Source organism: Myiozetetes cayanensis, unplaced genomic scaffold (assembly GCF_022539395.1).
Source record: "Myiozetetes cayanensis isolate MyiCay16 unplaced genomic scaffold, myiCay2020 scf1, whole genome shotgun sequence".
Lineage (NCBI taxonomy): Eukaryota > Metazoa > Chordata > Aves > Passeriformes > Tyrannidae > Myiozetetes > Myiozetetes cayanensis.
In genome coordinates, this window is record NW_026086604.1 from 42,082,658 (window position 1) to 42,096,089 (window position 13,432).

General features: G+C 34.5%; 1 protein-coding gene across 1 annotated transcript in view; it reads left to right on the top strand.

Annotated features, from left to right (window-relative positions):
* CCDC178 (coiled-coil domain containing 178) overlaps positions 1 to 13,432 on the top strand; it is a 179,386-nt gene that overhangs the window by 64,129 nt on the left and 101,825 nt on the right. The window contains 3 exon segments of the mRNA XM_050328908.1: positions 2,782 to 2,896; positions 6,723 to 6,849; positions 10,323 to 10,442. Coding sequence (XP_050184865.1) covers positions 2,782 to 2,896; positions 6,723 to 6,849; positions 10,323 to 10,442 — 362 coding nt within the window.

The window sequence follows — 13,432 nt, forward strand, 5'->3', positions numbered from 1 at the left end:
ATTCTATGATTCTATGGAGATGTCAAGGGCATAGAAGAGTTTGAGAGACAAGTAGCAGATCTAGAACTTAAGATGCATTTAAAGACAGCCATAAGTAAAAATAGTAGAGTCTGGACCACTAGCTTCTTTTTTTTTATGAAAAAAAGAAAGGGGAAGCAGAAGTCAATAGCTCAGAAGAGCAGGATTTTGCAGCTGTGCAGCATAAAACACAGCATGATTCCAGCCTTATTTTTGACCTTTCTTGCCTTCTGTATTAGAAAAATCTTTCTGTCTGTTTTAACTGTGGTGTTCTATTTTCTTACAAAAGGTAAGCCTGTTTAATACTTTCTTGTTTCCTATGTAGTTCTTACTTACAAGCTAAAGATAACAGCTAATGGATAAGCTGCTAGTAATGGCATGCTGGGGACCCTCTTCACTTCCCTGCATTATGGATGTTACTGATAATAATGTTTTTCCTTCCTCCCATGAGAGGTCCATTTTCTATAATAAGAAAAGGAAACAGAAGATTTTTGTATTAAAACCAGTTCCTCAAATGAATTTCATTGACTTTATTAAGTATACTTGTCTCTTCCAAGCCTTTATTTTACTTCTGGTACAGCATTCCTACTGTTACATTTTTCAGTTATCCCCTCTATCATCTTGAAAGTATGGTAAAAGAGCCATTTTATTCCAGTTGTATAGTGATGACCTAATAGCCTGTTCCCCATGTTTGCAGATTATACCAGTGGTATTAACCCTCCCTGGGTTAAACTACAGGAAAAATTTCGGAGAAATAACCTTTTGTTCAAACCTGCTCCAGCGGAATACCAACTGAACTTGTCTGACTGAGAAATATTCCTTTCACTGTTAGACCTTTCTCTTCTAGATCTGGTGATCTTTTAGATTTTTGAAAGCTTTGCTTATATGGAGTGCTATAGCAGTGGTAATAGAGAGAAGAGAGCATGTATTAGGTGGGCATGCACTGTTCATGGTAACAAGTTGTTTCATGATAGGAAAGACATTTGAAGCTTCTCTCTGTCCTTCCCCCCTCCCTCCTCTCTCCCCCAATCTATCCCCCCAAAGAAAGTAAGAGGCTTAGGAACCTAAATTGAAAATACAGTAATCAGTGTGAAATAAGTGGTTATTCTGTAAGTGTCTGAAAGAGGAGGGCGTTTTCAGTGGACCATATTGCCAGAAAAGAAAAAGCAAAATTTCTTTATTTTTGTTTCCAAATCAACAGGGAGAAAACTAGCTATTAGTTGAGACAAGGAGTTTTCTGTAAGCCATATACCTGTTACAGAACATTCTCACAATCAAGTAAGTTCAACAAACATGTTCAGTTTAGATTTTTTCTCTAAGACCAGATGCAAGAATTGCTACTGTCTCAGCAAGAAGTTTGGTTTGTTTTTTTGGTGTTGTTTTGTTTTTGTTTGTTGGTTTGGTTTGGTTTGGTTTTTGGGTTTTTGTTTGGTTGGTTTGGTTTGGTTTGTTTTCAGAATCAGTCTGTAGGTTAGTAGTTCTGTTATCCAGCTACCAGTACATGACTTGTCGTGGGTTATCGTCTTCTCAAGGTTTTTAGTGTTGCTCTGTTTGAAGGTCTCTTGACACAGTCTGAATACAGCAATACTTCCCCACTTTTGGAGGAGAGACAGGGGCTGTTGAACAGTTCAGTAGTTCAATAATGGATTATGGGTAGTTTATTTTTGATGCAGATTTAATGAGTCAATTTGAAAAATTAAAAGAAAAAAAAAGGTTCTTCTAGTAAGTAATAGTATTTTCCAAACAAGGCACTCATGGCAGTGAGTAATGTTGTTAGCCCTTCTCCAGCTGAAACTAAGTAGAAACAATGTGACAAAGATCACATCATTAGTTTCCTGGAAACCTAGAGAGGTGTGGTATAAGTTATACATCATGGTCTGCACCTGTGTATTTGCTTCTGTGTTAAAAGCTTGGAAACAGAGTTTGCACAAGCAGATTTGTATGCAAATGATATCCAGAAGATATTGATAATTTCCAGGTTGAACTTTCTCACTGATTACAGGTTTAAAGTGTTGTTTCAGAATGGAAATATGAATACCTATTTTAGTATTTTTTATATATTTTAAAATGAATTTAAACATTGAATAATATAAATATTATATCATTTATGTAAACACATTTATTAATGTAAAGTTTTCCTTACTACGTGTATTAATAATAATTTCTTTCATTTGATATTTGGTGCTCATGTTAATGATGCAAATGAAAGTAATACAATAGATGAGAATTGTTTTTCTTGAGGTGCCAATTAATAACAAAGTGAATTAATGAAAGAGACAAAAATGAGATATTGCAATATTTTTTTCTTTTTCCTCCTCTTGTTAGCTGTCCTTAGCTGTATTTTGCATGAGGTAGTGATAATAATAATACATTTTTATTTTGCTCTTTATACACATTCCATGGAAGCTATTCCAAATATATATATTGATTTCAGAACTTTATTTCTAACTTTCTTTGCAGAAAGAAAATAAAGAAGCACGAGGAGCAAAGTAAGCAGCGATTTTTTTAATTTTTTTTTTTTTCTGTAAGATGAAAAAACTATATGAGGTAGTAGAGGTATTTGTATTTTAGAAGTTCTTTTTTTCATTAAAGCACAGAGTATAAAACCCTACATGATGGAAAAATGGGTATGGAAGGGAAAACAAAAGTAAGCTTGAGAATGGTAACTGTTACAGCATTTACTGACTAATATTTTTTTCTATAAACATAGAACAATAGTTTTTGAATACTAACACATCTATTTATGCATAAATTCTCCACAAGATCTCCTATTTGGATCAGAGAGTTCATGAGCTAGATAAAGAGCAAAAGCAAGTTAAACAACAAGTTGGGAAAAAAAAAAGGAAGTATTATGCAGCAACAATTAAATTGCATAGAGGTGACTAATTTAATGCTTGTATTGACGTATATTTAATGTTGTAATGCTTTTTTGAAGTATTTTTAATCTCAAAGGTTAGGGTTCCATTTCTACACAGTTGCCTTCGAACTATACACTCACATGCACTGTATGTACTATTTTCTCTCTCTTGCTTGAACTAACCTATGAGGTCCATAGCCTTGAGACAGCATAAAGTACAAAGCAGAATTGATATTGGGGTCATTGAGAAGTCCTTTGCTTTCTTCATTTGCTACGCTGGCTTAGATTGCTTGAGGGGCTTTAGAAATGCAAGGGAGAAAATCAATAAAGGACAAAAAAATTCCAGTGTAATAGGAAGTGCCTGCTGATTGCGTGTTTGCTCAGCAGATGGCATCTTCTTGTAAATGATAGCTCATATCTGCTGTATCAGTTACTAAACTGTGTAATCCACGAAAGGGAATTACTGAATTTCATTACTGAACACTGTGCTTTGTATAAATATGGTTATAAGCATTAGAAGAAACAACCATTTTCTTTCTATGATACTGTTCATTTTTTATTATTCTTTTACTTGTTTATTATATAAATCTGTTAGATCCTACAGGGAAGTCACATAGATTATAAAAAAAAACCCAAAACCTTTCATGTTGTTCAGAACAGCTTTCAGAATCCTATAATTTCTATTGAAAAACTCCAAGACTTCTTATAAATGACAGAATCTTAAATTTAGCATTGGAAAAATCACTAATTCACACAGGTTCCTAAATTTGGCAGTGAAGATAGAGATTATACCTCCCTTTCTGGTAAAGATTGTGCTTTACCAAATGGAAGGTTTACCAATAGATCTTAGAACATGTGGAAATGACTGATGAGTCAGAATACAAATAAACAGTAATTTAACAATGTTTCTCAGGGCATTTATTTCCTATTTTTTAATTGCTATTTTTAATGCTACATTTCCTAGTAACTGTAAATAACTGTATCCATTATTCCCTTGAGCAATATTTGAGTTGGTGTTCTGGAGTGGTGGTAGAGGACTATCCTGGTTAAGTGGACTAAATCAATGTATAAACCCTATTTGTAGGGTTCTGAACTGGTAACACTAGTCGGATACCTTATATATTTCAATCTTAGAGACTGATACATTTCTTTTATTGTAAAAATTATAGCTTTGTAAAAGGGGGGCTTTATAAAAAGGGCTATTCTTTTCTTAAAAATAAGTAATATTTCTAGTTGTGCAGGATTATACTCTATGATTCTGCTAATCAAGTTCTATGGTTTTTAAGAAAAAGTTACTTAAAATTATATTCAGATAAAGTAAGGCTCTCCCATGATTAAGATATTGGCTTGTTTAAAGCTTGTCCAGCGTGTAGCTTAAATGTTATGGAAAAAATGTGTTTGATTCTATAGCATTCTTCATACAGGAGTAATATAGTCTCCAACTTTCAACTGTTCAAGCAATTCACTCTACACTTCATAATATAACTATTTGAAGGCAAGGTGAATCACAGTGTGAAGGCTTCTTTGTCATACCACTGAATTTGAAGTGACTTAGTTTGGTCAGCTGACATTTAAATGTCAAAACCTAGATATTGAGACAACAGTATATGAATTCTACCCCGTAGTAGAACAGTACTTTTGTTCAGCAACTAGGAAGAGTGAAGAATGTTGTTCATGTATTGAACAGCTGAATGACCAAGTGTCAAGGGACTCATTTAGCTTAGGCAGGATACTGGACTGTTATCCACTACAGCAAGCCATAAAGTGCAGATATTCAGTCAATTGATATTTGGATCACATACTGTAGAGTTATCTCACCATTCTTGTTTGTTTATTCTAAAAAAATTCTCTGTCTTCTATAATTGGTACCAGATAGCATGTATTCCATGTGCTTAAAAGACAGTGTTTTCAGATTTTGTCTGCTTTGGTTAAAATGTCCTGAAAAAGGTGCAGGAAGTCAAAGAGGCATAATTGTTCTTCATTGGCAGTTTTGTTCTAACGCAGCTCAAATGTGAACCTAACTCTTTGACAAAAAACATGTCATGGCTTCTTTGTGTGCGTATTTTTATCTGGACCTGATATCTTAATCACCTCAGATTTCATTATTTGCAGAGTTTAGACCAGGACAGATCATAGAGACATCTTGTTTATCATGGGCTATCACATTTCACCCAACATTCCTGATACTGAGCCTTAAACTTATCCTCGAAGGTTTGACACTCTCTGGCAGTTCAGTTAGACTGGACTTTGCATTAATTATTATATATTCATTTTCTTTCTAATGATTCTATGGTCTTCCAAGAAATAGGACATTTTCATCTGATTCTATACTGATACTTATACGCTTTTGCAAAATTTGGAGGTCTTAAAAATCTCACATTCTTGCAATTCCTTGCACACTTCCCATGCTAACATCTGTTACAAAAGCTTTGATTGATTGCTTTTTTTATAGCTACCTTTCAGGTATACCTCTCAGAAGCAGTCCTTTCATAAGGAAAAAGATCTTTAGACTATACATAAGGTTACTGCTCCAGAAAAATGGGGGAGTATCTAAAGAAGAAATTTCTGATCCCAAAATACTGTGATGCATTCTTTGCCTACTGAATTGTGAGGTCTTGAAATTTATATCATATTTATACATGGGTGCACTTAAATGATATATACATATATGTGTATATATAAGGATAATCAAAAGGTGTTTTCCTCCCTCTTAATTTAACCCATTTACCTAGCTGCTTACAGCCCATTAGTCTGGGTTACAAAATCTAATGCAGCAAGACCACTTTACAAGTATCACCCAAATAGAAGACTCCCACCTGTTTATTACTGTTAACTGCTACAATGCTTTATGTTTACCCCCCTTGTTTATTGTAGGGAAGCTGCAGCTTTGTTTACCAGATACTCTTACTTTTGAAAGTAGAGTTTCCTTGTGTTATGAATTTTCACATTTTTTGGGTCCTGTGGCCATTGGTCACATTTACTATGAAAAAGATAGCAATTTAACCTCTCTTCTGTTGAGAGTGAAAACACTTTTTAATTTAAAGTGTTTCAGCAGCTTAACGTCAGTATCTCTTCAAGTTCTGTTCTTGCAGCTGAAGAAATTCAGGAGGAGTTCAGGAGTCATTCTCTGTCTTTTAATCCTCGGCTGTTTGTAGTACAGGGCAACTATGTTATGGAAACTCGATATCTAAAAGAGGACTGTTCTCTAGTTAGGCAACTAAATGAAAAACTGCTCTGGGAAATGACAACTAAAAATACTGATTTTTCCTGAAAGTCAAGTGTTTTAGGTATCTGCCTAAAACAGCATTACATTTTCTAAGTACTTGGATGGTCTAGCAATAAAAGCTGCCAGTTAAGGCACTGACTCTGCATACACTGAAATAAATAGTTGCAGCCTTGGATCATGTGCAAAAGTTGTTACTTTTTGTTGTCATTAAAAATGATTTTGCTGTGCAAGCCAGAGCTTATTTGCAAAAATTTTATATGTAGGGGCAAAAATAAAAGAGACATGTATTTTATGCAGATAGTTACCTGTAAATATACATATACCCACATGCAACATAGACAATTACAAAAATACAGGTGCTTTAATAAAATTTGTGCATATATGACTTGTGCAACAATTTGGAGAACTGTAACTGGATTTGTGAAGTTGTTCTCTCACAGAAATGCAATTGTACCAGTTGTACTAATTGTTTTAACTGCCCATTCTGAAAGAAGCTTCCTTTCTTTGGGTATGCAATGTCATTAATTTTTACCCATAATCATGTGCTTAAAATACAGTATTTGGAAACCCAGCTTTGACTAATTCACGTTTGGGTTTTTTTTTTTTTTGTTTGTTTGTCTTTTATTCCTCGTTTAATTGTTAAAAACTATCACACTATGGAAAACCTAAAAAATGAACTTAAAGAATTAAATGACTTATGGAACATGAAGCAAATACAAATAGAAAACACAGAAAAATGTTTTGCTGAGTTGTGGTTAGACCTACCTAATACATAAATTGTAAGGGATAATTAATTGCTTCAGTAAAAGTAAACTAGTAATTCTACTTCATTACTAAAGATGTTTTTGTTATTTTACAGTATTATTTCCTGGAAATACTCACTTATCAATAATTTGAGAGTATTTTTTTCTGATCACTGTTTGTAGTTTAAACACTCCTCTAGAAGTAATTAATGATAAATTCTCTGTCTACCAAACTGAATTTTGGGCATCAAAATTACTTTCAGAAATCTGATAACATTTATGGTCAGTTGTATCCTTAATTAATGGAGAAGGCCGCGCACATTGTGTCTTCTCTGGTTTAAGAAGTGTGGACCTAAACTTACTGTGACTGATGATTCCTGAAAATGGTCTCGAAGGGCTCTATCCAGCTGATAATGCAGGCTGTCTTCTAGGCCATGCAAGCCTTGGAGGGCTGTATATGCTGATTGCACAGCAGGCTTGCTCTTCAAGGATAAAGGTGAACCTGCTGAGCAATGTCAGAAGGAAGCAGCTCAGATTGTTGAACTGTACAGGATGACTAAATAGTGAAAAAATTATTCTTACATCATTATACTACAGCTCTCTTTCTGTGATCTCCTTCACTTACATACTGTTGATGTTGAAAGGTCTTTGAGAGATTATTCCATAAAATTCTTGACTTGGTGGGGAAAAAATCTTTGTACATTGTTTAGCTCAATATGTGGGACTGCACATGTTTTTTCCAAACACTTGATTCAAACAAAACGATCCAGAGGGACCCAATGTGCAGTGGAACTTAGTGAACTTCAGGAACTGAGGGCATCTTTCCCTTACTTTACTGAAAAATGTCCTTCTCAGTTTTCATAGCTCTTTAGCCAGTAGTCAGTGTTTTCATATCAGTGACATGTCATGTTCAAGCTCAGAGGAGAAAGGGATAATGCCAACACAAAGTGGCATTGAAAGTTCATTCCAGTGATTCGTTGTTTCTATGTAGTCAAGAAGTCTATCTCTTCAGAGAGGAATTTTCTTGCACATTCTGCAACTTCTAGACCTAAACTAGTAAAGTAAATTTGATTTTTTTTTTTTTAATAAGAACCTGCTTATAGAGATCCCATTTAGTGGAAAAAACTTTACAGTCAAAAAAACTCCCCACACCTAACTCTGACTTCCACACTGTGCATCCCAGTGGCTAGTGTTACTTTTTGTCATTCTCTGAATATAGAAGGCACAGCACACAGAAATGTCTCTGTCATGTGACATGCTGAAAACAGGTAGCATGCTTATGCCTTCTGGTTGTCAAAGCAGACTCTATGAGTTAGGGGGAAAGGAGAGGAAGGGTTTGGTGTTGCTAGCCTTTTTTCATTGCTTACTGCTATTCATTACTGAGGATTAATAATGACAATATTCAGAAAAAAAATTCAAGCTATTCTATTATTCTTCTATTCTTGTCTCAATGTTTTTAATTATAGGATATATCACATAGCACTTCATCAATTTATTTCAACAAAGTGTACTCTACTAGCCATTCCCTTTTATATTTTGTGTTATGCATATAGTTCAATTATGCATATGCAGTTCAATGCATATTTATTTGAACTGATCTTTCTTCTTTTTATAAAAGTCCTGATACCTGTCTGACTTGGCAGAAGAACTGGGAATAACAGATTACCTGTTTTAACATTTGGTCTTGGCTTTTATTTCCATTTTTTGGCAGCCTGAATTGGTGGAGAAACTTGAAGTAAATGAGTCCCTACTTCTGCTTTCGATCTTCACTGTTCTTTGATGGCTACTTCATAGCATCTTTCTCTGAATAGCTCCTTGATTTATTATTGCTTACCATTGATACAATAAAAAGACTAAGTAATAGTTACTAGAGTGAAATGGAAACACTGACCCGATGGTTTCAAAATAACAGTAGTTGTAAATTATTACTTTTCAACAATAAAATTTACTACCAAACTGAATGCTACTGCAAAATTTAGCCTAAAGTGCTAACCAAGGGAAAATGGCATACCACAGGTGTCCCATCTGGAAATCGTCGTATACCAATGACTTTTGAAAAATTATTTTTACGCTCTTGGAAGACAAAGACATGTCTTCATATCTGTAGTTAAGAATGAACGTTCATTCAGTTCTTTTTATCTCAGTGGCATTTGGTGCTAATTAAATTAAATGGAGGATGAGCAAATCCTGTGAATTGAAGTTTTGCGTGAGGGGCATCTTTTCTTATATTGAGCCCCCACCCTTTATATGCATCAGACAAACTATATTGCTGTATGGTGTGTCTACTCCTCCATCAGAAAAGGAAACAAGGGCAGGAAGTAAGATGTGGGGATGTATTGAAGATTAGGAAGGCTGGAAGAGAGTTTATTTGAAAAGGAAGTTATGTAATTTCTGATGGTTCACTAAACCCCTCTTTGGATTCAGAGAAGGCCTTTAATGATGCTTTAATTCTCTGTGAAGAGATTTGTTGTTCTAAAGAGAGTCTTAGAACAGACTTGTGACCTCCAGAATTTAGAACCAAATATGAAATTCCTAAATACATCTGTTCTGTCAAGTATCAGCTAGTCACTAAGAAGAATAACAGCTTATTATTGATTCCAGCTGTTGCTCTCTTGACAGTGTAAATGGCTTCTGAGTGGTCAGCTTTATTGTTATGGGACAGATTTTTCCCCTTTCTCAGACTGTTTGGCTTGTTTGAAAATTTTAAAAAAGTATTTTATTTTAATGTTAAAATAACATTTATTTTACATAACCAAACTTTAAAATTAGAAAAAGTAGGCTTAAACTTGCCTCTTGAACTTCCTCTTTTTGTGTGAACATTGTGATAGGTTCTTTATTAAGCAGCTGTTATATTACCTCCAAGGCTTTAGTTTAGGTTATCTTGCAGAAAATCAGTTAGAAAAGCTTTTTTTCTTTCTTTTTCTCTCTCTCCTTTTTTTTTTTTTTTTTTAATATGCTTCTGTCTACAAGTAACCGAAATATAGACCCTGAGAGAACAGAATGTCAGTACAAAGTGAAACCTCTGAAAAGACCTTAACTTTACATATTTAGTCTTTACAGGTTAAAGCAACCATACTAGGCATGGACAGAGACAGAAACAAAATATTACACAAATAGTGTGAAGCTCCCATTTCCACTCCCAATAAATAATAAAGCATTAGTTACTCAATATAGCTCTGGCCATGGGGTCATTCTGTGTCTTAGAATATCATTATTCAAGGAAATATTTCACGTGTGATGAACCAGTCCTTTCTCTAAAAATGAAAACAGTTTTTGGAATTGTGAAAGTTATGATGTATCTCAATAGACTCATTGGATATGGATTGACAGGCAGAATGTCTAGGTGCTCTAAACATTCATGATAAGCTCTATGATACAGCTGCTTTTAGTTTATAAGGGTATCATTAGTTGTGAGAAGACATTATTCTATCTATCATAAAATTAAAAATGAAACCTGTAAGTAAAGACTAAAAAACAGCATAGCTAAAGTAAAGACTAAAAAACAGTATAGTAGTGTCATGTTTAAGCAGCAAAATGCTCAGATGATATTTAATAATCTCCAAGATAAGCTAGCAGAATATGAGAAAAGGTTAAAACAGTAAGAAAAAACATATGGAGAATTTCTGCCCAAGGGTAGAAAGAAATAAAAAAGCAATGCCCCAACTTCTGGAGTCCAGTTTAAAGGAAGCAGCTCAAGAGGTTCTTATCTAGGATTTCTAGAAATTCCAGTTAGATATTATACTGAGTGAGAATTGCCTGTCTTGACAGTTGAAAAACTTAGAATAACCTGTTCCAAATATCTTGATAGGTTGTACAACCTACAATATAGGTTGTATCGTTTAGTTTGGCAGAAGTGCTTTTAGATATTTTGGTTGATTCAGAGCCATATTTAAGCAGTAAAAGAAACTCTTAACTCTGAAAAGGGAAAGTTAGTTCATAGTTCCTTCTACTTAAGGAGAAATGCAGATGTTCATGTCAGTACAAAAAATTAGAGATGCGCAGCTACCAGTGCAGTTTGGAGGTCAGAATTACAAGTCATCCTCATTACCTCATTTTTAAGATGGACAGGTATGAGCCATTACACCTTATGCAGAAGAGAATGATGCAGTAATAAATGGAAAGACCAGTGAGATGGAAAATCCCAGTCTGAGGTCTATGAAAAGGTCCAAGAAAATGTCCTGCAATAAAAGTGCAGGATTTGTGAGGGTGAGTAAAAACTAGTAAGCAAGAACAAGAGGAAGGAAAAACTTTTTGCCAAGAGAAGAAGGTTGGAATTAGCTTGTCAGGAAGGGGATAGAGAGTGACATCTTTATTCAAGCAAGAAATCCCTCTCTCCTGGAGACTGGATGAGACTGTTAAATCCATAAAGGAGATCAAACAATCTCTCGTCAAGAGACAAACTGACCCTAAACTAGGTGAGAAATTTGGTGAGAAAACTAGGGACCCTTCTTGTTGACATCATGAAGGGAACTGGAGCTGAAGAATGGTCCTGATATTGAGAGAATCTTCATAAGAGACTAGAGACTTCAGCACTGATACAGAGAAAGAAATTTTGTGGGGTGACTCTTGCTGTGCACTGAGAGATAGAAATCTTCTACTCATGATCAGGACTGAAAGGGATGTTGAACCTGAAGCATCTGTGTGTGTGATTCTTGCAGGAACACACATCATGTGTGATCTGGCTGGAAACCTGAGTTACTCATTTGTAGACTTTCCAGACACTGTCTGCGCAGAGGAGAGAGGACTGCCAAGTGATAACACTGTGAAACATAAACCTAACAAATGTCACAGCTAAATACAAGGTGTGACTTTTGATTTACTAAGAGGCATGCTACTGAATGGGGTGAAATTTTCTTGTATAATGAAGAAGGGATACTTTCCAGGCCTGTTTTATCGCTGTGCTATTTGTAACTACTCTCATAGCATCTCATTACCTCCTGTTCTACAGAGACTGTACAGTCCCCAAACTATCATATTGCCATTTGGTTCAGTGCTGATATGTGCTGTATTAAACACACAGATAAGAATTCTTTGACGTAACAATTTGTAATGAGTGTTGGATCACGTTCAGAATGATTATGTTGTGCCTTGTTTTCCTAACCTTGAAACAAGCCTGCTTGTGCTTGTTTTCTGCTGCTAATGTGATTATTGTACTTTCAATTAAAGTAATTGTAAAAATGATTACTGTGGTTTTTGAAGATTGAGCAAGACATTTTATATGACCAAAACTCTCTTGAAATATTCAAATTTGTCCTTGTTAGTATTTGCTATTGGACACATGATAATATATTCATGAAGCCTAGATGTATAAATCTTTGAGTTTTCTGCATATAGTAGAATGTAGTTTATATTAAGCAAAGCTTAAATATTAAGCAAAATATATATATTAAGCAAAGCAAACGTATCTAATACATTTACTTTAAATGTTAGAGTTATTAAAATAAGCTTTATATCAGTTATTATTAAAAAAACCCACCTTTGTTCTGCAAATGTTCAACAGAATGTTTTTACCTTAACTTAAATATTTTTCATTTTGAAACAAATCAGAATGTTTCTATGAGTACTTTCTCTTTCATAGAAAATGATTTTCTGTCTGAGAAATGATATATCAGAAAATCCATGTCTGGTTCTGACAGCTAGTCATGATATGTTTTTTCATCAGATATTCAGAGTATTACTAATGAAATAATCTACAAAATGGCATATTTCAGAAGTGATTGTTATAGAAATATGATAATATACTGCTGAAAGCTGAATTAAGAAATAGGGAAAAACAGATTTAGATCCACGAGGCTGTTTATCATCACAGTATTAGGTAAAATCCACTGGGTCTCTTTTAAAATTCACTATTCATCTTTTAGGTCATATTTTCTTCCAGTTATTCTTTTCAGTCCTGCTGCACTAATACCTTCAGAACAGTTTCCATCTCTTACTTCCAAAAAATACTGTTAATCAATACTGATGTTACTGAAGAGCTTTGCTACAGCACGTCCATGTAAATGCAAGAATTGCATTTAAAGATATATGACAACAGAGGACTTTTTTTAAAAGCTAGAGAGCCATTCCTACCTTTAGGCTATTCCATGTTAGTGTGGGGTAAGGATAACAAATAGTCTGGCTATAAAATTGTCTTTAATTAGTTGACTCAGTGGCTTCCAACAGTGTGTTACAGTGGTCTGTGGGACTCCCATGTTACGAGATAGACTTTTGAATCTTACTCCGTGCTGCTGGGTAGTCTTAGTATATCAACTTATATGCTGTCCTGTGGGAAGTGCAGGTAGAATTACCCAAATAACCGTCCCACTGATTTTATTGGCTCACAGGGAAGTCACATACTTTGCCTTCTAAGGAATATGCATGGCTAGAGGTTGGGTGCCATGACAATAGCAATACTCTGAGTGAAACTCAAGGGGACATAAAAGTAGAAGGTTAATAGATATTTTAAGGGATAGTTTTAAGTTTCTTCATTCAAAACAAGCCATATACATAATAATTAAAAGCAAATTAACCCTTGCTGTATTTTCATCATCATGAATGATAACTATTGTAATGGTATACAATTTTTTTAAAGCAATTATTAATTATTCT